General features: G+C 32.4%; 2 protein-coding genes across 3 annotated transcripts; one reads left to right on the top strand and one right to left on the bottom strand.

Annotated features, from left to right (window-relative positions):
- Positions 1-14,698: 14,698 nt before the first annotated feature.
- Positions 14,699-15,367, top strand: LOC121174353 (secreted RxLR effector protein 161-like). The gene has a single exon (XM_041013551.1). The coding sequence runs from the start codon at positions 14,699-14,701 to the stop codon at positions 15,365-15,367; it is 669 nt and encodes a 222-aa protein (XP_040869485.1).
- A 720-nt stretch (positions 15,368-16,087) lies between these two features.
- On the bottom strand, positions 16,088-20,694 carry LOC100787222 (rab9 effector protein with kelch motifs). Of its 2 annotated transcripts, none has more exons than XM_041013190.1 (9): positions 20,097-20,694; positions 18,805-19,332; positions 18,610-18,675; positions 18,031-18,197; positions 17,745-17,904; positions 17,543-17,639; positions 16,924-17,279; positions 16,719-16,823; positions 16,088-16,603 (listed from the first exon to the last, which is right to left on the bottom strand). In XM_041013190.1, exons 1-9 carry the CDS (start codon positions 20,226-20,228, stop codon positions 16,319-16,321), a joined length of 1,896 nt encoding a protein of 631 aa, XP_040869124.1. In that variant the 5' UTR covers positions 20,229-20,694; the 3' UTR covers positions 16,088-16,318. The 2 variants fall into 2 exon arrangements, with proteins under 2 accessions (XP_040869124.1, XP_006605801.1); XM_006605738.4 differs by having other exon boundaries at positions 17,745-17,901; positions 20,097-20,687.
- Positions 20,695-27,248: the final 6,554 nt, after the last annotated feature.

The following is a 27,248-nucleotide window of genomic DNA, read 5'->3' as shown; positions in this document are numbered from 1 at the left end:
AAAGCTTTTGGTTCAGAGCTGCTTTTGAAGATGGTGAGGAGGAAAACACTCTATCTATAGTGAGTCAAGGTGACCTAATGATTTCCAGTGAGCCCATAGAACTCTCTAAGTTTCGTCTATCCAACAAGTAGAGTTGGGCTCGCCAAATTTTGGTTATATGTGATAGAGTGCATGTTGCCACTTGAGTGTAGCAGATGTCACGTAGGCTCTAGTTCATCCTTCCATCTTATAGCAAATGACCTACTCACTTCACCGTAAAGCTACATTTAACAAACAAATTAATATAAACAAAAGTACTGTTATATATCAAGTCATGTTTATTTTAGAATAATCTTGAAATAATTTCTAACCTGATCAATAACATGAATGGTGTTGAACATTTCATCTGATTCTTTGTTAATCTTTATCATTATGTTAGTCATTTCCTTCCAGTTTTGTTGATGTTCATCCATGATTTCTAAACTCCATTTACAATATAAACATGACATTAATATGCATGATACATTTGACATACCAATATGATACCAATATGATATTCCTATTTTGGGGGTCTACGACTATGGCAGAATTCTCACACCAACACAAAGTCCCATTAACAAGCACATACACACAAAACCATGCAAACCAAAAACAAAATTGTGCAACCAAAGCCTATTTTCTAGCCGTGTGTACATTAAGCTACTACCATATACATGACCCAAAAGGCCACTACTATATACAACAGGATGCACTACCATAGCTTAAAAACACATGTATAATTTAACTTCCCTAGTAATAACCATAAACCAAGCAAAATAAAAAAAAAACAGCAACATTACCATAGCTTACGAACACAAGCTTCATTAGAGAATCGTAATAACAACAACACTAACATTTACACTATTATCAATTTCAGAGAGCACATTTTCAGACATAAAGCAAATGCGTTGCGATGCCGCCACCACCTCACTCGCGTTTCGTCTTCTCGAAACCAAATAGATCTTATTTGTCGTGAGATATGGAGCAGACGAAACACGGCTAAGGTGGTGAGGGCAGAATGTTGGAATGCGAGGAAGAGGAGACACGGGGAGTTACTTGCTGACGAAGCAAACGCGGCAGAGAGGCACGAGGAGGTGAACAAGCAAGAGGAGGCAAACAAACAAGAATGCGAGAAAGAAGAGTGCGCGTACGAAAGAATAGTGCTCGTAGAAGCAATTCATATATTTTTAAATATAAGTTTTAACATCGGTTTTTACTAAAACTGATGTTAACTAAGTAATGTTAACGTTAACATCAATTTATTTTTTTTATAAAAATTGATGTTAACGTATCATTTATTAACATCGATTTTTAATAATAAAAAATCGATGTTAACGTTAGTATCACATGGTTAACATCAATTTTTAGTAAAAATCAATGTTAACTCAATTATGTTAACATCAATTTTTCGAAAAATTGATGTTAACGAAGTCACGTTATTTACAATTGTATCATCATGTTTTTTTGTTAACATCGGTTTTATGGAAAATTGATGTTAAAGGTAATGATATTAAATCTATATGTTGTAGTAGTGTTGAAAAATGAAATACGATACTTTTATTTTGTTGTATTATTGTTACTTATAGTATTTTGTTATATGATAGAATATATTATATTTTGTTTTACAGTAAATGCATTATTTGGTATTATTATTTTTTATATTATTTTATAAATGATTAAAAAAATAAAACAAAACATTATTTTATGTTGAAAAATAATTATGACTATTAAACATGTATAGTTAGAAATTGGATTAATTTTCGTATTTGGAGATTAGACTCTAATTCCCTTAAGACTTTCAAAAAATGAATTTAAATAAAAAAAATAGCATATTTGCTATAATAATTTACTATAAAGAATCAAAAGATTGAAATAAAAAAGGATAATTTTTTTACTATAATAAATAGAATTAGAATTGAATATTATAGTAGTATAAGGTTGGATTAGGAGACAGCCACACATTCCGCGGAATGCTCGGGGGAAATTTCTGTTTTGTGAAACTGTAACTGAATCCCACTAATCCCCACCCATGAAAAATCCTTCGTACCACGACTCTGTCTCTGCAGTGTTTCCATACAAGTCAGAATCAAATAAATGCATTACCACTAATATCATTTAGTAATTACTGTTTTTTTTGTCCTCTCTTATGTCTCACACAGTATTTTTTTTAACTATCTTCATTTTCAGCGACAAATAAAACTTAGAACACAGAATTAATGTGATATGTGATAGGTGGTGTGCATGTATGTTTTTGACCTTTCCTCCTTTGCACCACTACGTGCTGCTTACTGTTTAAGTTGACACTTTTTTTTTTTTTTTTTATCGCATATACTATACCAAGCAAGTAGAACCATGTGCCAATTATCAACAATTAAGCCTCCACATATTTTCCCCCCTATCATATATCTTTTCTTAAAATCTATTCGGGGTATGTTTGAGTATCCGGTTGTGTTTCGCAAGCGGATCAAAGGAGTGTCTCTCTTCTATATATGTTTGTTCGTTATATGTGTCTTGAAACACACATCGCCACAAATTGGACGAGAATCCAAACATGGACTCAAAAGACAATCTAACATTTTCCCCCGGCCTCGATCACATATTACTTAAAATATTACTAATTAATTATTAAACAATAACTTCTTTAATATTTTTTAAAATAATGAGTATAAAGTTTAGAATAACCTTATTTATTTAGAACCTAAAGTAAGTATTTCACTTGCTTTAGCAGGTTAGGGCCGGCCCTACCGATAGGCAAGATCACATGAAAAAATAGTTGAAGTGAAGGAGAGCACCTGTTTTGATTTAAGCTAGTATATAGTACCATGATATTTTTTTTTTTGCCTCAAACTTTGACAAACAAAGATCAAAGAAGTAAAGCTACTTCCAAGGGTACCAAAGCAAACTCTAGGCACCCTTGAGACAGGATGTAAAGGAGGTTCACATCTCACAAATGAAGAGATAGATACACAACCAACACAAGTTGAATTTAAGCATAAGGAAAGTCTATGCATTATCCACACTCCAAACTAGCCTTTACATAAAGAGTCCGGCTAGAGACATGATATAACAATCATTCGTATATCTTTATCTTATCTTTTATTAAGCTTTTTTTTTTGTTTGTTATAGAATTGTCAATTCATGATAGTAGGACCATGATTGAACAATGCTTCGTGCATATCATTTATCACTTTCATTTCTTTCAACATCCATAGGCGGCAAAATAAAAAATAACTATACAAATAAGATTAATATAAAAGATCAACTGCAATCAAATAATTAAATTTATAGTGAAAAATATTAATGAGTTTAGATCAATTCGTTGAAAAAAAAAGTAATCTCTTATAAATCTAAATGCTATTTTTAATAATAATTATGTCTCTAAAAATAATTACCCAATCCATTGCATGAAATTCTATAGATAAGTAAAGTATGAATAATATATGAAGAATATTTAATTTAATTTTTCATAAAGATATTGATTTATTTAATCAAACTATTTTATTAGTGTTGTAATATGAAATAAAAATACAAAAAATTTAAAATTCTAAACGTTAATTTAGTTAGTAAAAAACTACTATATAATAATTGATAAACATTGATTGAAAAATTAAAATATTCGTTAAATAACTTAAAAATTATTTCAATAAATAATTTTAAAATATTAATTTTTATTTATTGTAAAATTTAAAAGAATATTACATAATTAGATTTACACTTAATTATGGAAGAATAAAATACATATAAAGTTTGGATAAAAAAATACATATGAAAATATGAAGGAATTGGTTCAATGGGTTTGCAAGATGCTTCCTTTGGGTTACGTCAATGTTGTCTTTTTTGTGCATTGGACATGAGGGGGAGACATGTAAGACTAAAATATTAAATATGTGATGTTACAAACAACAAAATAAAATACATGTAATTAACGAATACGAAAAATAAAATTAGAATATACCTTGAGTTATTATCATGAAATAACTGTTTTGTTTTGATTATTTTAAACTTTCACTCTTTCTTTGTAGATGGTGTATCCAACAAAAATGAAAGAGATGAACTCAAGGACCAAACATATGTGTTATATATAGACATTTTGCCATCAAGAATGCATTTAGTAGTCATTATCACCCATTTATATCATTCAATATTTGACCTTTCAACTCAAAAACTGATGGAACCCTGACCTTCCAAGTCCAAAACGTATAGACCACTATTAAGGAGTTAATCAAAGCTTTGAATAAAAAATTATTACATTCTCCCACTTAATCCAAACATTTTGACTCATTGGCTAAAATAAGTCAATGCTCAATTTCCTTAAGAAATGGACATGTAAATCCTAACGATAGTTTCTCAAGTAGTATACTTAATGTGGTAACAAAACTTAATTAATAAACCCAAAGTTTATTCTTGGTCCAAAACATAAATTTTCTCAAATAAATCAATGTGCACTTGAATACAAGAAAATATCACAATATAAGAATTTCAACTTTAACTTGTATGTATGCAATCAAGTAGAACCAAGTCTCATTCTCTCTACATGATCCCTTAACTTAAACAGTGGCATGCCCTTAGTCAAAGGATCAACGATCATTAGCTCAGTACTTATATGCTCAATGGTCACTTGTCTTTTACTCTTTCTTTGATGACTAAGTACTTAATGTCGATGTGCTTACTTTGGCTTTCACTTTTGTTATTCTAAGCCATAAAGGCAACAACTAAGTTATCATAGAAAATTCTCAAAGGCTTGAAATAGTATCAACTATCTTCAGCCCATAAATGAAACTCTTAAGCCATACACCATGTGATGTAGCCTTAAAGCAAGAGACAAACTCAGCTTTCATGGTAGAAGTAGCAGTCAAAGTCTTCTTAACAGTCCTCCATGAAATAGCTCCACCAGCCATCACGAGAATGTACCCAGATGTTGATTTGCGAGAATCAACACAATCAGTAAAGTCTGAGTCTAAATAACCAATTACATCTAGATTGTCCGTCTGTCTATACATAAGCATGTAATCTTTGGTCCCTTGAAGGTACCTCATCACTCTGATATTTTCCTAACATTCCAATTGCAAAAACAATGTTAGGCCTTGTGCATACTTGAACATACATGAGACTTCCCACAACTGAAGCATAAGGAATGTTTTTCATTTGTTCTCTCTCAAGGCCATTCTTTGGGCATTGGTTCAAATTAAACTGTCACCCTTCACAATTGGACACTTGGTGAACAATCTTTCATTCGAAATCTTTCCAAAATTTTATTAATATAGGTTTCCTGTGATAGACCTAAAATACCTCGAGGTCTATCTCTATGAATCTAAATGCCAATGTCATAAGATGCATCACTCATATCCTTCTTGTCAAAATTCTTAGCTAGAAATTGTAGAAGCAAGCTTCATCATGAATCAAGATTGATTCAAAGAAGTTTTGATGATAACAAAGGTGATGACAAAAAGCTCAAAGGTCAAGAACACTTCATGATAACAAAGATGATGATCTCAAGAATCAAAGGATGAGTTCAAGATGTTCAAGATTGAATCAAGAACAATTCAAGGTTCAATAGGAAATTTGGTTTCAAGAATCAAGATTCAAGGTTCAAGCTTCCAAGAATCAAGATCAAGATTCAAGAATCAAGAGAAGAATTAATCAAGATAAGTATGAAAAAGTTTTTTCGAAAACTGAGTAACACATGAATTTTTCTCAAAACATGTTTACCAAAGAGTTTTTACTCTCTGGTAATCGATTACCAGATTGTTGTAATCGATTACTAGTAGCAAAATGTTTTTGAAAAAGTTTTCAACTGAATTTACAATGTTCCAATTGATTTCAAAAAGCTGTAATCGATTACAATGTGTTGGTAATCGATTACAGTGTGCTTGAACGTTGAAATTCAAATTCAAATGTGAAGAGTCACATTCTTTCACAAAAAAAGCTTTGTGTAATTGATTACACTTATTTGATAATCGATTACCAGTGATAGTTTCTGAACAAATCAAAAGATGTAACTCTTCAAAAAGTTTTTGACTTTTTCAAATTGGTTTTAAGTTTTTCTAAAATTCATAACTCTTCTAATGGTTCTCTTGACCAGACATGAAAAGTCTATAAAAGCAAGACGTTGTTTTTCATTTTTACAATCAACCAATCAATCATTCTACACATCAATCTTTTCCAATTCATTCTTTACACAAGCAATTTTTTCCATATTAATTTCTGAGTCTCTTTGAACTTCTTCTTCTTCTTCTTCCTTTTGCCAAAAGCTTTCCAAAGTTTTCTGATTTTCCAAACCTTGATAACTTGTGCTATTCATCCTTTTCATTCTCTTCTCCCTTTGCCAAAAAGAATTCGCCAAGGACTAACCGCCTGAATTCTTTTTGTGTCTCTCTTCTCCCTTTTCCAAAAGAACAAAGGACTAACCGCCTGAATTCTTTTGTGTCTCCCTTCTCCCTTGTCAAAGAATTCAAAACGACACAGTCTGAGAATTCTTTTGATTCTTCCCTTTCCCATATACAAAAGATTTCAAAGGACTAACCGCCTGAGAATTCTTTTGTATCCCCATTCACAAAGTTTCAAAGGTTTAACCGCCTGAGAACTTTGTCTTAACACATTGGAGGGTACATATTTTGTGGTACAAGTAGAGGGTACATCTACTTGGGTTTGACTGAGAACAAGAGATGGTACATCTCTTGTGGATCAGTTCTAATGGAGGGTACATCCACTAGGTTGTTCAAAGAGAACAAGGGAGGGTACATCCCTGTGGATCTTTGCTTGTAAAAGGATTTTTACAAGGTTGAAAAGAAATCTCAAGGACCGCAATCGCTTGAGGACTGAATGTAGGCATGGGTTGTTGCCGAATCAGTATAAAAACTCTTGTGTGTTTGTCTCCTTCTTCCCTACTCTTTTAATTTTCGCTGTGCATTTTAATTTCCGCTTTTACTTTTGGTTAAGTTTCTCTTCTACTCTTTATTCACTTAACAACATAGTAAAAGCCTTAGAAGAGTAAATTTTTTAATTAGTAAAGGTTTAGGAATAATTAATTCAACCCCCCTTCTTAATTATTCTAAGGCCACTCGATCCAACAGAAATTGTTTCACCTCATGTACCAAACCCTGATCATTGGCTGTAAGTAAAATATCATCTACATATAAAACAAGAAAACATATTTTATTCCCACTGACCTTGTGGTATATGCATTGATCCATGAGATTTTCATCAAAACCAATTGAAGAAATTATCCAATGAAACTTAAGGTACCACTGATGGGAGGCTTGTTTTAAACCATATATAGATTTCTTAAGCTTGCAAATCAAATGCTCACCACTACTAGAGGAGAAGTCTTCAGGTTGTCTCATATAAACCTCCTCCTCTAAATCACCATTAAGAAAGATTGTTTTCACATTCATTTGTTGCAACTCAAGGTCAAAATGAGCAACTGATGCGAATATAATACAAAGAGAATCTTTCTTAGATACAGGAACAAAAGTCTTTATGTAATCAATTGCTTCTTTTTGAGTAAATCCCTTAGTAATAAGTCTTGTCTTGTATCTCTCAATGTTGCTTAATGAATCCCTTTTGGTCTTAAAGACCCATTTATAACCAATGGCCTTTGTCCCATTAAGCAACTTTACATGGTTCCAAACTCCACTACTTTGCATGGAATTTATCTCATCCTTCTTAGCATCATACCATGAATTTGACTCTTTACAACTCATGGCTTGTTCAAAAGTTTCAGGATCATTTTCAGCTCCAATATTATAGTCAGATTTTTGCAAATATACAATATAATCACTAGGAATAGCTAATTTTCTTACTCTAGTATATATCCTTAATGTTGCATCAACATTTTCTTGTGGATCATGCTATTTAGCTGGTTGTTCATCATTTTTAGGAATTTGATGATTAATTTGATCTACTGGATTATCAATAATAGGTATTGGAATGTCAGTCATTGATTGTTCATCATCCTTTGAACTTGAAGGGTATGAATTACAACCAATCTTTCACTTAATATGGAAGGTTGTGACTTTATATGATCAATTTCAGAACCTAAGCCTTAGTTGATCACTCCCACTGATCAAGTCATTTTCAAGAAGCTTGACATTTCTTGATTCCACAATCCTAGTACTATGATATGGACAGTAAAACATATAACCTTTAGACGTTTTGGCATATCCAATGAAATACCTACTAATTGTCATCGGGTTAAGTTTCTTCTCTAGTGGGTTATATATTCTCACCTCAGACCGACAACCCCAAACGTGCATGTGTTGGAACACATATGGTCATTTCATTGATAGACCATTTGTCCTTATTTGTGTTGTAGGAAATCTTAAACGACCCATATTCCAGCGGAAGGGTGTTCAAAATAAAGTGCACAAGGAAGGTCTCGAACATATCAACCTTCAGTTTCTTAAGTTGAGATGAAATATCTCACATTTGCATTATTTACTCATGCACACCTTCTTTCTGCAACACCGTTTTGATTTGGAGAACCAGACATAATGTACTGGGCAACAATCCTATGTTCTTGAAGAAACTTTGTAAAAGGACCTATGCACTAACCTTTTAATCCTCTTAATGGAGATATGTCCTAATCTTCGGTGTCATAACATAGAGGAATTCTCGTTAATATTACACCTTTTAATACCAATTTGAACATGCATTAAACTATAAGTGACATCATTTTGTAAACCAAGAAGATAAAGACCATCAGACAAGATGTCATTCCCAACACATTAAAATTATAAAATAACTTAAACGACGTGTCTTTAAAATTAAAGGAATATACAAAAGGTACAAGTCTGGAAACAAAAATCAAGCTTCAAGAAAAAATTGGCACATAAAAAGTCTTTTCTAATTTCAAATTAAAGCCACTGCTTAAAGTTAAAATACAAGTTTCAATAGCCTTCACATGTAAGCTTAGCTTATTGCCTGATAAAATGCTTTGCTTACTTCCCATTGGTTTCCTTACGTTTTGCATACCCATTCTTCTCAAGTCATTTCTAGAATTTGGTAATTCTTCTTCATGTGTCACTTATTCTCATAGAAGAAACATTTTGTCACTTTCTTAATATCAACTTGAGGTGGTATTCTACCATTCCTCTTCTGATTAGCTTGTGACTTAGTAGTTTTGTTCTTCCAACAAGAAGTTGTCAACAATGCACTCTCACTCATTTCCATTACAATTCTTTCTTCTTCGTGAACACACATGGTCATTAATTCATTGATAGACCATTTGTATTTATGTGTGTTGTATGAAATCTTAAGCGATCCAAATTCCGGTGGAAGGGTGTTCAGAATAAAGAAACACACAAGGTTATTAATTCATTGATAGACCATTTGTCTTTATGTGTGTTGTGGGAAATCTTAAACGACCCATATTCTGGCTGAAAGGTATTCAGAATGAAGTGCACAAGGAAGGACTCAGACATATCAACCTCCAATTTCTTAAGTTGAGTTGAAATATCTCGCGTTTGCATTATGTACTCATGCACACCTTTCACCCTGGTGAGTTAGAGAGCGGAGAACTTCATGATCAGGGTGCTTGCTAAAGCCTTATCTAAAGTGATGAACTGGTCATCAATAGTCTTAAGCAAGTCTTAAAGCTTTTCATGTTGGTCGATGGAACCACGTATCTTAGTTGAGATTTGGTCTTAATGAACATCATGCTGAGCCGATTGGATCGCTCACACCGCTCATATAGCGCAACAACAGCTAAGCTACTTTCACCAATGATTGCAAGTGGTTAGTCTTTCCTTATAGCATAGTCTATGTTCATCCACCCCAATTGCAGAAGAGTTTTCTCCTTCCATATCTTGTAGTTATCTCCTTTGAGTTCAGGAACATCACATTGAATATTAGAAAAACTGGAGAAACTACAAAAATTCAAAGGTTTATGTCAAAATTTGAGGCGTATTAATCTTAATTGTATGTTTTACCAATGTAAACATACTAGAAAATTGAATCATGTGACATAAAAATTGTCTATGGGCTAAATTTTTAATTCAACAAGACTTTATGATAGAACAATCAAATTACATACTGAAATTCATGCTTTACAAGTACAACATAAAAATAATTTGATTTTCTATCGCAAATATTTACTTTATGATAAAACTGACAAATTATACATACTTTATGATCCCTGTCAGTAAACCGTGAAAAATAATATGTCATTTTATCCTGATCAATTATACAAATAGAATAAAAATTATTGTGGGAAAAAATTCATTATATAAAGTACAATTAATCACAATTTAATATAAATAATTTTAATCAAATTATAGATGTTATGGCTAATCCATGATTAATCAAAATTATAAAGATCACTTAGACATAAAACTTAATCATATGAGAATAAATCAGATTATGCATTTCAAGATCAAGATATAATAAAATGATGAATAAAATTCTCATATACAATTACATAATTGAAACAAAATATTATGCATTTTATTTAATATATATATATATATATATATATATATATATATATATATGCATAAAATAAACTTTTCTAGAATATATTTATGCATAAAACAAATCAAAACGACACAAATTGCAATGATAAACAAAAACACATATGCATATAAGACACGAATAAATATCAAAGAATCTTAAATGACATAGTGCCTAATGCTATTTTCAGTGAATTGTAAGTCACTGGTTTGAGACCCAGAAATGGTTTGTTTAAATACCGAAAATCGAAAATGGACAAGGTAGAGACAATTGTGGCTCTGATACCAAATGTAAGACTAAAATATCAACATGTGATATTACAAACAACAAAACGAAATACAAGCCATTAGCAAATATGGAAAACAGAATCAAAATATACCTCCAACCATTGCCATGAAAGAGCTACTTTGTTTTAATTCTTTTAAGCTCTCACTCTCTCTTCGTAGATGATGTATTAGACGAAAATGAAAAAGATGAGTTCAAGGACCAGACGCATGTGTTATATATAGACATTCTACTATCAAGAATGTATCTAGTAGTCATTACCACTCATTAATGTTATTCAATATTTGACCTTTCAACTCCAAAACTAATAAAGTACTTGACCTTCCAAGTCTACATTGTACAAACTACTATTAAGAAGTTAATCAAACCTTTTAATAAAAAATTATTAGAAGACATACTTGCAAAGACACCAACATACTGATGGGAATTCGATAAAGCAATGATCTTGATTCTTGAGATATGAATTATGCGTACCTATTTGAACTTGTCATGAGATATTTATAATTAGCACGAGTGTTGTGTTAGGCGTCATATATATCCAAAATATTCACTGCAAGATATGATGAAAGTCTTTTATATAGGGAGCTCATGTTTGTAAGGGCAAACAACAGTGGTTACCAGATTTTGGAGATTGACAATCAAGTGATGATTATCGATCCTTAGAGATAGTTATTCATGAGGGTAGGTCAAATAGCTAATGCATACTTTTGGATTAAAGTTTGTAACATAATTCAAATTTTGTTTTTACAAAATTAATTTGCAGGTAAAAAATTAATATGTAAATGTACTTTTTGAAGGTAATCAAATATGTTAAAAAATTGGTTTTATTCTAAAAACTATGTTCTACACCTAAAAATATTTTTTGAACAACTAACCAAACATACTCTGGTGTAAAGAGTGAACTGTCAACTAGTTGGCCCCAAATATAGTTGCTCCATTTTATTATATTTTTAGAACATATTGTTTTTTTTATAAATGAAGGTTTATATAATTATATAAGAGTGAATTATTTCACTAGTAGCTAAGTTTAGAAAAAGAATTAGTTCTGCCCTTATTATTGTCTCACTCAAAGTTGGTCAGTGACCAAAATCCATATGGAAGTTTATTTTGTTATTTTTTCTGTTTTGTTCTCTGCTTATATAAGGCAAGGATGCCTTATATTTTTAGAAAGAAGTTTTCACTTCTATATTGCATCATTAATAAAAAGCTTTCTGTTTTTCCTTCCCGTGGATGTAGCCTTACTCAAGGTGAACCACGCAATTCTGTGTGTGTTCTTTCTCATTTTTCTCTCTTTCACCTTACTGCAAAACTCTGTGTGTATGACATAGCTTTCTGTTGTTTCTGCTGTTGCTGTTCTTGTTTGTTCTTCATCACTTCCACAACAAACTGGTATCAAGAACTCAAGTTGCGGTCAAGGGAATTCAAGATTCTCATCTGAATACAAAGATCAAGTTGTGGGAGTCTTGTTTCTGGTTCTTTCACTGCTTCTTTGTGATCAAGAACACTCAAGAAATCATGTCAAACACAATCAGGATTGAGAAATTCAATGGAAAGAACAGCTTCAATCTGTGGCGCATCAAGATGCGTGCTTTGTTGAAGGAACAACGTGTTTGGGCTCCTGTTGCTTCTACATCTATGAAGAAAAAAGTGGCTTCTGAATCAAAAGAAAAGGCCTCTGTTTCAAAGACTGAAGAACTTGCAGAACAAGAAGAAAAGGCTCACTCACTAATCTTGCTTTCTTTGTCTGATGAAGTTTTATATGAAGTTGCAAATGAAAAAACTACAAGTGGCTTATGACTCAAGTTGGAAAAGCTGTATATGACTAAGTCAATCTGCAACAAGCTCTTCTTGAAGAGGCGTCTATTTGGTTTACACATGAAAGAAGGTACATCTCTTAAGGATCATCTTGATGAATTGAATTTTATTTTGATGGTATTAAGAGAAATATATGTTAAGATAGAGGATGAAGATGCTGCCATGATTATGTTAGCCTATCTACCACCGTCATATGAGAGCTTTGTCAATTCTCTTAGTGTTGGTAAGGAATGTGTCACCATGGAGGAGGTGAAATCTAGCTTATACTCAAGGGAACTTCGATCTAAAGCACCTGGAAATTCTGAAGAATCAAATGGATTTGGTCTTGTTGTCTCTAACTTGAATAAGAACATCAAGAAAAAGGTGTTTAAAGGAAAGAAGAAGACTCATGTCAATCCAAAGGACATTTGTAACTACTGCAAGGAGCCAAGTCACTAGAAGAAAGATTGTCCTAAGAAAAAGGGCAAACCATCTGCTGCTGTTGCCAATGAAGGTTCCACATCTGAAAATGAGCTTGTTCTCTCAGTTACTGATCATCACCAACATTTTGAAAATCAATGGATATTAGACTCTGGTTGTTCCTTTCATATGTGTCCTAACAAAACCTGGTTTGACACCTATGAAGAGAAATCGAGTGGAAATGTCTTCATGGGAAATGATGTCTCATGCAAGACAATTGGAATTGGCACAACAAAAATCAAGATGCATGATGGAATTGTCCGAACACTCACTGAAGTTAGGCATGTTCCAAAGCTTAAGAAGAATCTAATCTCCATAGGTATTATGGATGGAAAGGGGTTCAAATGCAGCACTAAAAATGGGGTCATGAAAATTCATAAAGGCTCTACAATGGTGATGAAGGGTATAAAGAGGGGGAATCTCTATATACTTCAAGGTACAACATGTATTGATGATGGTCTAGTAGTTGTTGCATCAAGATCAAATAAGAGCATATCTGACTTAACTCAATTGTGGCACATGAGGCTAGGTCATATGAGTGAAAAAGGTATGATGATACTTCAAAAACAACGGCTATTGGGAAATCAGAAACTGGATGAATTGAAATTCTGTGAGCACTGTGTTTTCGGCAAGCAACATAGGATTAAATTTCCTAAAGCAATTCACACCACCAAAGGAACTCTTGATTACATTCATGCTGACTGTTAGGAACCTGCAAGAGTACCTTCTCTAGGTGGTGGAAGGTATTTTCTGTCCATAATTGATGACTACTCAAGGATGACATGGATCTATATCATGAGTCAGAAGAGTCAAGCTTTCAAATGCTTCAAAGAATAGAATCATTCCGAAACATCTCTTGTGGTTATTCAAGAAGGTGAGAAATCAGAAGATTCTAGTGCAAATGAGTCTCATTTGACTACTGAACCTGATCCTCCACAACTCAATTCTGGAATCAATCAAAGACCAAAAAGGGTCACTAAACCTCCTGAAAGATATGGTTTTGAAGACATGTCTGCCTATACATTACATGCAGCTGAAGAAAGAGATTCAAATGAACCAGCCACTTACCAAGAAGTTATCAATCATCCTGAAGCTGAAAATTGGTTGTTAGCTATGAAAGAGGAAATGGAATCTTTGTATAAGAATCAGACCTGGAAACTTGTTGAACTACCTAAAGGAAGGCATGTGGTAGGTTGCAAGTGGATATTCAAGAGGAAACTTGGTCTTTCAGAAAATGAAGGGATAAGATACAAGGCTAGGTTAGTTGCCAAGGGATTTAGCCAGAAAGAAGGAGTAGATTTCAACAAAATCTTTTCACCTGTGGTTAGACATACATCCATCAGGGTTCTGCTTGCTATAGTGGCAAACCAAGATTTGGAACTTGAACAACTTGATGTCAAGACTGCTTTTCTCCATGGAAGATTGGAAGAAAATATTCTAATGAAACAGCCTGAAGGGTGAATTTGATATGAAAGATGCAAAGAAAATCTTAGGAATGGAGATCTATAGGGACAAAACTCAGAAAATGCTATTTTTGTCTCAAAAGGATTACATTCAAAAGATATTTGTGAGGTTTGGAATGGCTGATTCTAAACCTATCAACACTCCTCTTTCAAAAAAAGAGAAGTTGTCTGCTATGATAAAGGTTCAAGCTCAGGATGATTAGGACTATATGTCAAAGGTTCCATACTCAAGTGTTGTTGACAGTCTCATGTATGCCATGGTCTGCACCAGACCTGACCTTGCTTATGCTGTTAGCATGGTTAGTAGGTTCTTAAACCAACCTCAGAAGGAACATTGGAAGGCTGTGAAGAGAATTTTCAGATATCTTAAAGGGACTGTAGATGTAGGTTTGATCTATGGATCTCACTCAGATTGTTGCCTCACTGGCTATTATGATGCAGATTTTGCTGCTGATCTTGTCAAAAGAAGGTCCCTAACAGGGTATGCTTACACCCTTGGTGGCTGCTTGGTGAGTTGGAAGGCAACACTTCAACCTTCTGTTGCCCTCTCAACTACTGAGACTGAATATATGGCTCTTACTGAAGCTGCAAAGGAAAGAATTTGGCTAAGAGGTCTGATAAATGATCTCGAAATTAATCAAGAATATGCTAACATCTACTGTGATAGCCTTAGTGTTATATGCTTGTCCAAGGATCAGGTTCATCATGATAGAACCAAGCATATAGATGTTAGATATCACTTCATTCGGTCAGAAAGAAGAATCAAAGTTCATAAGATCAGCACTCTGCACAATCCTGCTGATATGTTCACAAAGCCAGTTCCAAAGAGCAAGTTTGATCACTGCTTAAGCTTGCTCAATGTTGATTGTTGGGGTTAAGATCATGTGTGCTTGGAGGGTGCAGTTTGTGTTTTATATGGATGTTGGTTCAAGGTGGTGAATTGTTGGACTGTGACCAAAATCCATATGGAAGTTTATTTTGTTATTTTTTCTGTTTTGTCCTTTGCTTATATAAGGCAAGGATGCTGTATATTTTTAAAAAGAAGCTTCCACTTGTATATTGCATTAGTAATAAAAAGTTTTCTGTTTTTCCCTCCAGTGGATGTAGCCTTACTCAAGGCGAACCACGTAATTTTGTTTCTCATTTTTCTCTCTTTCACCTTATTGCAAAACTCTGTTTGTATGACATAGTTTTCTCCTGTTTCTGTTATTGTTGTTCTTGTTTGTTCTTCATCACTTCCATAACGGTCAACATTCTTATTTGAAGTGATTTTTTTATTTACGATAATCACCCAAATATGTTATCAACTCTTTTCAAGTATAAATTATTATGTAATTCTTGACCAATATCTGTCTATAATTTCAATCAATTTCCACGTGACATGTATTTTTTTTCTACATATAAGAAAGAATTAATAACACCCAATTAAATGTTGCATAAAAGTTAATAGAGACTATGATAATTATGAATCACCTGATAATTTTTTCATCTCCGAGGCGATTTTGAATATAACAAGAATAGTTCTGAATCTTTCTATAAAATCTTTTTATCTATCCTCAATCTTCATACTTACTTCTAGATAAAGTGAATAATAAATATTGTTTAAATTTTAAAACATTAAATATATTAATAAAGTATCAGGAAGATTTAAAGAAAAATATAACATTACTCTTCCCGCTAATACATGATAAAAAAATATAGATCTAAGCTGCCAAATACTATTACACTACTCATGGTTAATCCCACAAATGCAGAACCATTGAAGTACAAAGGATTATTTCCAAAATTTACATGAACCTTATTAACCTTACCAACAATTCAGCTAAGGATCAAGCATGGTTTCCACTTGCAGGCCCTCCAAGTGTCAAAACCAACCCTTGAAGGTCACTCCTCATTTTATGCTCTTTGGCTAAAGACGCAGTAGTGCCTCTCATGATTGGTGTTGGCTGAGCTAGCACAGGTTGCCTTAAGCCGTGGCAGGGCTCTGCATGCGAACAATTAGTTACTTGCTGGGAATCCCTCACATGATTTGAGTTCATAAATGGTTGAGTGGAGGGAAATGAACATGATAGAGAACAGTTTGGCTCAACACATGTAGAGAATACTCCTGCTCCCTGATGATAGATACATTTGTTTGTTACATTGCTCTTACGATAATCAAAACGTCCAGAAATTATTATATAGTTTGAGCTCCAAAATATTTTAGGGAAACACGGTTCAAAAGCTTACTGGTGCAAATAAGACTCCTCTGAAAACTCTTCCATTCACAGCTGCAGTCATGAGTAAACCTGAATCAAAGGCTCCATCAACTTTCCCCCGAACTTCAGCACCAATCTAAGATGCAAAATCCAAAGTGAAAAATGATTAACTACAAATAATAAGAGAAAAATATTTCAGCAGAGTGAAATTCCAAAATATGAAAGCAAATATCCACCAGATGTTGAGTATGTCGAGCTCCTTTTCGATCCTCATCAACATGAAGATACTGCTCATCTTTTGGTTGATTTTCTATGAGATGAACACTTCTTTGTGTAATATTCTTCAAAACTGTGTTATTACTTGGGATATTGTCAAGCTGGCAATAGCTTGGACTTTTATTGATCTGTTTGAACCAATGATACCTCTGAGAATCCATGACAGGAAAATTTGCTTTTTGACCTGGGGTCTGTTCTTGATCAGATTGAGATGGAGATGAATGCTGGGACAGTGAAAGAGAATGTTCTTCTTGTTCTGAATCAACATCCCACACCTTTGCAACAGCCATTCTCCTCCTCTTCTGTTGTGAAGTGCCTGCATAGAATCACAATTTTCGGTCAATAAATCCTTGATTCTCTCATGTTGCACGTAAAAGTGGAGAGATTATTACATGGTCGGAAACTATCATGGTTTCAATCAATCTCCACATAACATGTAGTGAAATGTTATTGTTTCTTTCTCATAAATTGAAAATTTCTACATGCTAAGGGTGACTGGTTGAGACCATGAACATGTGGTGGTTCGAAAATATATAATAATTTTCTCTTAAATGTGAGGTAAAAAATGTATTAACCCACCAGAATCAAAGTGACAAGGGTTCACTTTATCCGATACAACTTCGTAAGACCATTTACCTAAGACTTCCATATTATTATTCCCATTGCGTGGAGTTGTCTGCTTTAAAACAACATTGTTCATTAGTTTTTTTTTTTTTGAAAAATAAATTATCACATCAACAATAACTCATAATTAACAACATTGCAACACGAGCTTTTGTACCGAGTTGGTATCTGCTCCTCCGTGTATGGTCCTCTTTTCATGGTTCCAACAAGTTCCAAAAACTTTGCACATGGAAATGTTGTAACGCCCATTTGGATGCTCTGCTCCAAGCTGCAACACTAACAATTCGTTCAAAGGACGTTCATCTTCCCCACACCTGCTACAAGTCAAAAACAAGATATCAGAAAGAAAATCTTGTGTGCAGAAGGAAATAGAAAACAAAAATAGGAATTGTCATAGTCACATTTATTAACTAATAAATTGTAGTAAATGGGAACCAACCAACCCGCCATATATGGCAACATCCATGTCTGCTACAACAGCTGTGTGAGAAAACCGACCCTGTGGTTGTTGACCACGAATATCAAGCTGAGTCCACGAACAAGTGCAGATATCGAAGACCCATATGTCATTATAATAACGTTTATCTCCAACCCCTCCAATGATGTAGACCTGTAAATCATGAAAATATTCATCTACTTAGAGCATCTTAAATAGTGCAGGTTTTGGATTTTACTATGTCACTATTTAAAATTTTTTAATAGTTTTCTACTCCTATAGTGCAATCATTTAAGAACTTAAAATAAGTCTCTTCTAATAAGAAATGTTTTTTTTAATAAGAAACTGTTCTTACAGTTAGAAGCCAAGCCTCTTCTAATCTTCTAATAGTAATTTTAAGTAAGAACCAAAAACCATTTCTTAAACCTAAGAACCTCCCAAGAACTTGCATTGGGGACTTTCTTAGTGGTAAAGTTTAAAATATATAATAAGTAAAAACCAAGTTGCAAAGAAATTGAAGATCATCATAATAGTACAAAAAAATGTCACTGCATGCTGAAAACTGAAGGAATGTAAAAGAACTTGCCTTGGTTCCAATACTCACAGCCGCATGACCTGCCCTGACTCCTGGGGAAGAGCCTTGAATTTTCAACTGTCATCAAAATGCAAGGAGAGAGCCATTGTTTAAGTCCCATGTAGTTGAAAACATGATCTTTGGTCTTTCAGTTCCATACCAACAAAGTACAAACTATAGAAGCAACAAGAGAAAAAAAAAACATACCCTTGACCAAGTCATTGTATCCATATCAAGCACATTAACATCGCCCTGATACTGATCACCACAGTCTCCACCATAAACAATAAGCTTGTTCCCAGTTGCAAGAGTACTGTGACTGTCCCTAGGCACAGGCAAATCACCTTTGACCACAGGAGAAGTCCACCTCATGGTTCGAAGGTCTAGAACATGCAAATCATTCAAATAGTTTGCATCACCTTCTCCACTGCCACCAAAAATCACTAGTCTTTCATCACCAACTAGGGTTGCTGTGTGACTTTCCCTTGGAGAAGGAGGAGTCCCTTCACATTTTGGACAAATCCACTCTTTGGTAACAAGGTCCAATATATGAGTGTCATTCACCTTTTTCAACCCATTTGTGCCACCAAAAACTATCATTTTGTGCCCTACAAGAACAGCACTGTGGCTATCTCTTGGGCCTGGCTTTTCACCTGTGGTGGCAAGTTTGCTCCAATTCATTTTTTCAAGGTCCAAACACAGAACATCTCCAAAATGTAGCCCCCCACAACAGCCCTGAAATGATTAGACACAACATTTTATTGTTTGAAAACATATTTAAAGATAACTAGATTGATCATTGATAATCTTTGAGTTAATTGGGCTTAACAAGAAAAAATGAGTTTTGTAAATGACCAAGTTTTTCACCTATAAGACAAGAGAGTGAAAATACGTCTATTCATATCATTAATTAATTAAGAGGTTCTCACTTCTCAGATTATAAAGACATGGAAGCACTTTTTTTAGTGCATGTCTTGTATTATAAATTGAGAAACGTAACGCAAGGAGGAGGAAAAACGAAATGTGTGTATGTTTATGGCTATATTAAGAAAGCAGAAAGTTGATCGTCTCGCAAACGGGTATTGTCTCGCTAATTAGAGAAAGAAAAATGAATTCAGTCAATTGTCACCAAGAAATATATGCAGCAAGAGAAATTAGGAAAAACCTAAAATTCAGAGAAGAAAGTGTTTTGGTTATTAACCAAAGATAGCTATCATAAAGCTGGGAAGGTAAGAAACAAGTACAAGGAGGAGCTTGTGAAATTAATGAGCACATCACAAAAATGTAAATTCCCAGTAATGAAGACATTACAACACATCCCCTACAAAGCCAGAGCACCAAAAAAGCAAGACTAATGAGAAATTCAGATACCATAAATGAGGCCAACCCATTAACAAGCACCATAAACTACTCAGAAGTTATTACTAGGAACTACTATATAAAAAAGAAAAATATCATTTTAATTTTCAATAAATAAAAGAAATTTTTATCATTCTTACCCCAAAGACATACATAAGCCCCCCAGAGAAGCAAGCTGAGTGCCCCCATCTTTCAGAAGGATTAAAACCCAAAACCTTTGGATACAACCACATTGGTTTCTTCATGGCTGTTTCAGCAACCAGAGACCCCATTTCTTTGTATCTATGAGCTGCTCTTTCTGTGTGTGGTGACTGAGTAAGATTAAACTTTTAAGCAAGACTTTAAACACAGTGCTTGACAACGATGAAGAAACAGGAGGAGCTAGCAGAGAAAGAAAGAGAGAGTCAAAAGAAGACATCAACAAGCCAAGTGATGTATCAACTATCAATGTCAATGGACATGAAAAGATGGGCGCTTTCAAGTCCAAATCACTGGCAACCAACAGCTACAGATGGTTGTTGTGAAAAGAAACATTGTTTATTTATTTTTTTCTCTCACCCCTCACATTAAAAACAATACTACTACTTGTAAAGGGTTACATCACTCACATACATGTAGTCTGGTAACCTACAACAGTGAAATAAATAAATAAAGAAAGCTGATTCTTTCACATTGACGTAATGGAACCAGCATGCATGATATAAACATATACTCAGACACTAGAAGCATACATGCTCTGCTTAATTGGTTGGATAGGCTTGATGAACATTATTAACTAGTGGTGTAATATCATGGAATGTGACTGTGGAAGGGAAAGAGAGAGACTATTTCAAATAAATAAATATCAAGGAGTAATAACTTGTTTTTAAAAATTGAGCATATTTTTTATTCATAAAAATAAAAAATAATATTAAAGAATTTATAATACACGCATCCTGTTGAAACTATTGGACTATACCTTGATAAATTGAGTGTACTATATAATCACTTCAATATTTTTGTTTTTCATGTAGGTTTCTTGCTTTTCATGCTTTTTAAACATGAAGATGATGGAGGGTGGGGGCATTTAGTTGTTGGGAATGACGAGGAAGCTGTTTTGGGTTTGAGGTCCTTTGACACATGATAATATAGCAAGGTTAGAAACAGACAGGGAATTGGGAAAGCACTCTTCACTCGGTTTCCTAAACAAGCATCACGTTATTTTTCATAAATAATGTGATATATAGGGATTGATGGAAGGTTAGGGCTTTAATTTATTTATTTATATAGTATTTATTTTCTCTGTTTGATGATCTCTCTCCAAGTCCCATGTGGGGTGTAGATCTAGAAATGTCTATTTTCAAGGTTCTTTGGGAAAGTGAGGTGCTTTGTTTTGTGGAAATTCTTTAGTTTTGGGAAATGGAATGGTGTTGTTTACGACTAAAAGGTCCAGGGTTTTTAACTTTTTAATCTCATTTTATAAGAAAAAAATTCTCACTCAAATCAATATTTGGTTCTTCCATATTATACTGGAACCCTAACTCATGAGAAATTTTATTTGAACATAAATTTTGTACAAAAAGATACAGTACATATAAGAAGAGAAGATAGAAAAACACATGAGATAAGATAATTAATGTAATTGAAAGAGGCAGAGTACTTAAAACAAATAACGTTATATAAAAAATTAGAACCCATATCCCATTAATCAGATATATCTAAAATACAGCGTTTTAGTATATACAATCAACATACTGAAATAATAAGATGGTAGTGTGTTGGCAAAAGGGTTTAAAGTAATCAAATAAGGCGATTGATTAATTAGGAGGCATGAATAGACTATATGGAGATAAGATAACCGGAAACAAGTAAATTAGTTATTTCACTCGACATAATTGATGTGACAAGAAAAAAAAAACAAAGAAAAGAAGACCTCTACTAATAAGTCATCTAAAAGTATATAAATTAAGAAATAAATAATTTTTTATTAAAATTTAGTACATTAGTAATGTATTTGAAACTCCAGTGAAATATATTAATAATATTTTTAATAAAAATTTTTACTTTTAAGTAATTTAATTAATAAAGAGTAATGTTTAGTGAATATTTTTCTACTCTCAACACCTCATCATGAACATTTTATTTTTATTTCTTTCTCTTACGAACTAGGTTTAAGATGTCTACCAAATTTTGAGAGAATAAAAAAACGTAGAATACACGCGATGCAACAAACATGAGAGCATTACCAATAAGATTCAAACTTACGAGTGCCTGTCTTTGCTTGCCATTCCACAGGGAGCCAATGTCATATATATACATAGTAACTTGAGCTCAGCAAACTCCCAGACTGTTTTAGTATCTATTTAATTATGTACTGTATTTATTTATTTAAGTTTTGTTTGTAAATTATTTAAGTTTTATTTATTTATTTAAGTTTAACGTTCAATCTTATACTACTACATTAAAAACAGGGTAGACAAACTTTCCTTTACGTACTTTCATTTTATGTTTTTAGACAAATAATTACACACATTTCAGTTTTAAGATTTATGTATGTTTTTAGGCAAATTAGCCACTACTATATTTAAGTTTTTACACATTTTCTCTTTTGGGTGTTTTCCAATAAAAAAAAAAAAGAAGAAGAAAAATCCACTAATAGAATTGATAGCAGGAAGTTTGAGTAATTTACATGAAGTTGTATATTAATTTAAATCTTACTGTCTCTATTATACACATAAAAAAAAGGATCATTAAGTTTTTATTTGATTTTTGAAAAATTTGAATGATATGTCATTTTGATTTTAAAATCTTATGTCAATATTAATATTTTTTTATCCATAAATTGGTAACAAAAAATTTATAATAACTCACCTAATTGTTTAAGTTATTTCCCTTATATTTTTTTTATCATTACTATACCCTTGTATGTCAATACAAATATTGGCAGAAGAAATTATATTTTTTAAATATATAAAATTATTATTGTATGGTAACTTCAGCTAAGTCGAGGAGAATTGCCTCATATAAAATATAAAAAAAAAAAGTTAGTAAGACTGACTGAGAGTTCGAGTGCATATAATGCATTTTTTTTTACTCAGAATGCATATAATACGTATAACCAGTTGATTTTAGATTTCTTGCGATATATTTCTCATATTGATGTGATTTAGATATCTACTTTTTCTTATCTTTCACTCTTTACACAATCAAACAAGAAAAAAGACTTTTTGTTATTTCCTCCTCCACTAAATAATTTAAAAATCAACTCACTTTTTTAAAACTAAACACGCCCTTTATTTTAAAGTCCTTTCCTATTTTTTAGTTTTTAAATTCACATAAACAGAGTTAAATTTGCTTAGCAAGTCCGGAAGGAAAGTCTAAAAGAATAATTTTATTAATGGAACAATTTTTATTATAATTTATACACACTTTTTTCCCTACCCTATCGCATCATATAGTATTTGATGTCATATTTTTCTCATATCTTTCTGTTTCTATGGTACTTAATCTAAATGAACAAAGCATTAATTTAATAATAGTATTTTATAGATAAAACTTAATTTGCACGATTTTCAGAGTAAAAAAATATAACAAAAAATACCATGAGTTGACCGTAGTACTATTGGTGATTCCATTCTTGGAAGAAGGGGCCCAGCGTGACGGATACGTGCCGTTTACTGATGCCATATTCTTGTTTCTGACGGCAACTCACCAATCACCAATAATAATCGTTCCACATACATACGACATACGTAACGGCGTCAACATGACACAACGCAAGCCTATTTCCTTTGCTTTCTTTTTCTTTTGGTAAAATTACAAATTTTATCCCCTAGTTATTTTTAATTTTGATTTTGTTTTCTCTTTAAATTTATTCATGGATTTAATCTTTTTTTTATATCTAGTTACGCAATTTTAGTCCCCCAACCTAGATTTAAACATTGACCGTTACAAATAAATGTTGACTATCACGTGTCATATTTTGATTCATCCATTAATGGGTGTATCATTTCAACCGACTGTGGTAATTTTTTTACCCTAACCCTAAAACCTTATCATAAAATCACAAACCATGATCCTATAATATCATGAAATCCCTAAAACCTTCGAGGATGGTTTCATGAATTGGGCCAAGTTAGGCCCAAAACTTTACTCATCATTCACTTCCCTCAACAATGGCGGACAAAACGAAAGAGAAAGACTTTGTAAAACCTATCTTGAAACAATTTGCATAGCACAGCAAAACGCTGAAACCCTAAACCCCCAAATTAAGCTCCTTCACTCAATGTCTTCGATGGCAACATCTCTTTTGAAAACCCCGCTCAATGTGTTCCACAAAACACCACAATCACTTTGCATGTTTCTCGAATGGCGCAAATTAGACATGGCGAAAAACTTGGGGGCATCACTCCCTGTAATGCGGCCATCACTATCTGAAAAACGAAGTGCACGATGAAATTTTAACGCTTGAGATCCTGTAGTGTTTAAGATGTTGTGTTTTAACGTTGTTTACCTTCTTAGAGAACAGAAAACTTGAGCATTAAATGACAACGAGGACTTGCATTAGTGGTGTCGTATTGGCGATGGAAATTCACGAGACAGAGTTGGCACAGAAATGTTGCTTTAAAGATTCTTGTTTTTGTTTACCAAAAAATAGTGTCAAGTTAGTAAAGTTGGGAGTTTCATCTAAATGCGCCTAATTACGCCTTGGGATTTTTCTAATAAGGTTTTAGGGTAAGGGTAAAAAAAATTACCAAACTCGGTTAAAATGGAGTACCCATTAACGGAAAAATTAAGACGTGACACGTGTCAGTCAACATTCATTTGTAACGGTCAATGTCCAAATCTGGACTGGGAGACCAAAATTACGTGATTGGATATAAAAGGGAGACTAAATCCGTGAATAAATTTAAAAGGGGACTAAAATCAAAATTGGAGACAACTAGGGGATCAAATTTGAAATTTTGCTTTTTCTTTTCATAATTGGAATTTTCTTTCAGCACAAACCATTTTTTCTTTTACACCCAACATATTTTTTTATAATTCTAACATTTTCTTTATGTATAACCTATATGGATTGACAATCCATATGGACTCATATAGATTGTCAATCCGTATGGTCCACATAGATTAACCTATGCTGGTCTCGAATTTCTAATCAACTAGGCTAATAGACCAATTATATTAAAAAAAAATAATGTCACTATATATAACAATAAAATTTTTAATGTATATTTAATACACATATAAGTTTACACAATAAATTTTGTAACAATTAATATACATATAACTTGTGACTTTCTAATATTTTTTTTTACATATATAAAATTTAAATAAAAATCATAGGTTTAAATAAAAATCATAAGTTTAATAAAAATTTATATATGTAAAAAAATATATTATTAGATCAAAATTAATTATTACAAAATTAATTAGGTAAACTTATATGTGTATCAAATATATATTAAAAAATTTATTGTTATATATAGTGATATTAATTATTTTTTAACATAATTGATATATTAGCTTAATTGGTTAGAGCATCATGCTAATAACGTAAAGACCACAGGTTTGAGATCTGCATGGGGACATTAATTTTAAATTATTTTATAAAACATATTTTTAATATAATATGGGTCATATGGGATTATATGTAAAAATATTTTTAGTTTTTTTTCTCTCACTGTTAAGTGTATTTAAAAAATGTTTGGTGTAGGAAGAAAATTCCTTCATAATTTCATCTCAAAAACAAATTGAAAACCTGTCATGCATAAACAACTTTGGGCCTTATGGTAATTAACGTACAAGGCCCATTTAAGCGTCACTTTTTTTTTCTTTTCTAACATTTTATTTTATAAAAAAAAACAGTTGTTTTTATATTGTTATAAAGGAACTACTTAATTTTATTCGTGATAATTATGCACCCATCAAGTCATTAATCTTTATGAACCCTAGAATAGTTCACAGACGCGTGTATGTCAATCATTTCCAGGGAAAGAGATTGAAATATTGCATTCATTTATATAGTTTTCTTATTTAGTTAATACATGCAAGTGAATAGTGAACACTGGAATGCACCTTTTTCGTTCTCAATAATTGTAAACATGGACTATCAACTTTCCAAGAAAAGCTAAAGAAAGACACAGGAAAATATAGTAAAAGAAATCTGATTGAGACAACTATTGCAAAAGCGAAAATGTAACCAAATGGGCTTGCTATGCAGGTCACACTTTATGAACAGATATCTTCTTCCCTGGACAATCTAGGCCATTGGGAAAACACTAATGTGTTTGCTTGGAAGGAAAAAAATTCAGACTGTAAGTGATGGGAAAAAGTATATACATATCAAAGTCTGCAAGTCTGCAACGTTGGATTACTTGGATATTCACCTTCCACTAAGGGCATGTCTATTAACGCTTCATTTTATTTAACTATTATATTTTTCTTTTACTTTTAACAATATGTAATTTCAAATTCTCAAGTCTTTTAACAAATTAACATTTTGTTGGGTAGGGAGGAAAAAGTGAGTGAAAACGAGGAGAGAGAGGAGAAATGGGTTACTTTATATAATACTAGTGTCTATATCCGGCGATGCTTGGGTATTTAGTATCATTTAATTAGATATATTGGATAGATAACATGATATAAGATATGTTTTTTTTGGTTGTGTAGCTATTATGTAGAGGGGTTGCCTTGGAAGGTTTGTTTTTACGTATATATTCTAATTCCTGGAAATGTTGCATTTTATGTCTATTGTTACGTACATATTGTTTTATCTGATTTGGTCGTATTTTTTTTGTATTTTATCTTTAACTCTGGAACAGAAGATATATTCAATTAAATTAATTCGCATAAAATAAAAAAGAAGAAAGGATGATGAGATATAAGAGCACATTCTCGATCAAAGGTGCTTGGTTAAATTCATTAATGTTATGATTATTGTGGAATATATGATTTGATATGTTTTAATTATAGGAATTTAGTATGAGATTATTTTTCTTATTACTTATTATTTAGTTTTTTTTTATTTTATAAACCTCTTTCTTTTTAAATAAGAGAATTTTATATAGTCTAATACAACAATGCACAACAAATAAATAATTTTTATATGATATCAGAGTTTAGATTTTTTTTTACAGAGAAATAATGAAGATGGTACTCCACTGTATGTACCTACGGGTCAAATCAAACAAAACAATAGAACTATAGTTTTAATTAAAAAATACATAAGTTTTTTTAACTTTATTTTTTTCATTTATACTTTTTATAATTGTACTATTCTTTTTTAAATTTAGGTATCAACTAAATAAAAA

Source organism: Glycine max, chromosome 20, assembly GCF_000004515.6.
Source record: "Glycine max cultivar Williams 82 chromosome 20, Glycine_max_v4.0, whole genome shotgun sequence".
NCBI classification, from domain to species: Eukaryota; Viridiplantae; Streptophyta; class Magnoliopsida; order Fabales; family Fabaceae; genus Glycine; species Glycine max.
Note: the sequence above shows the minus strand (reverse complement) of the source record. Positions and strands in the feature narration are given on the sequence as shown.

Bases quoted from the DNA above. Each gene is read 5' to 3' on its own strand.
- LOC121174353 (XM_041013551.1), top strand. From the start codon at position 14,699: ATGTCAAAGGTTCCATACTCAAGTGTTGTTGACAGTCTCATGTATGCC.
- LOC100787222 (XM_041013190.1), bottom strand. From the start codon at position 20,228: ATGGGGTCTCTGGTTGCTGAAACAGCCATGAAGAAACCAATGTGGTTG. The intron at 17,905-18,030 runs GTTGGTTGGTTC...TTTGACTTGTAG, and splicing joins GATGTTGCCATATATGGCGG to CAGGTGTGGGGAAGATGAAC. The intron at 16,824-16,923 runs GTGGATATTTGC...TTTGCATCTTAG, and splicing joins CTCGACATACTCAACATCTG to ATTGGTGCTGAAGTTCGGGG.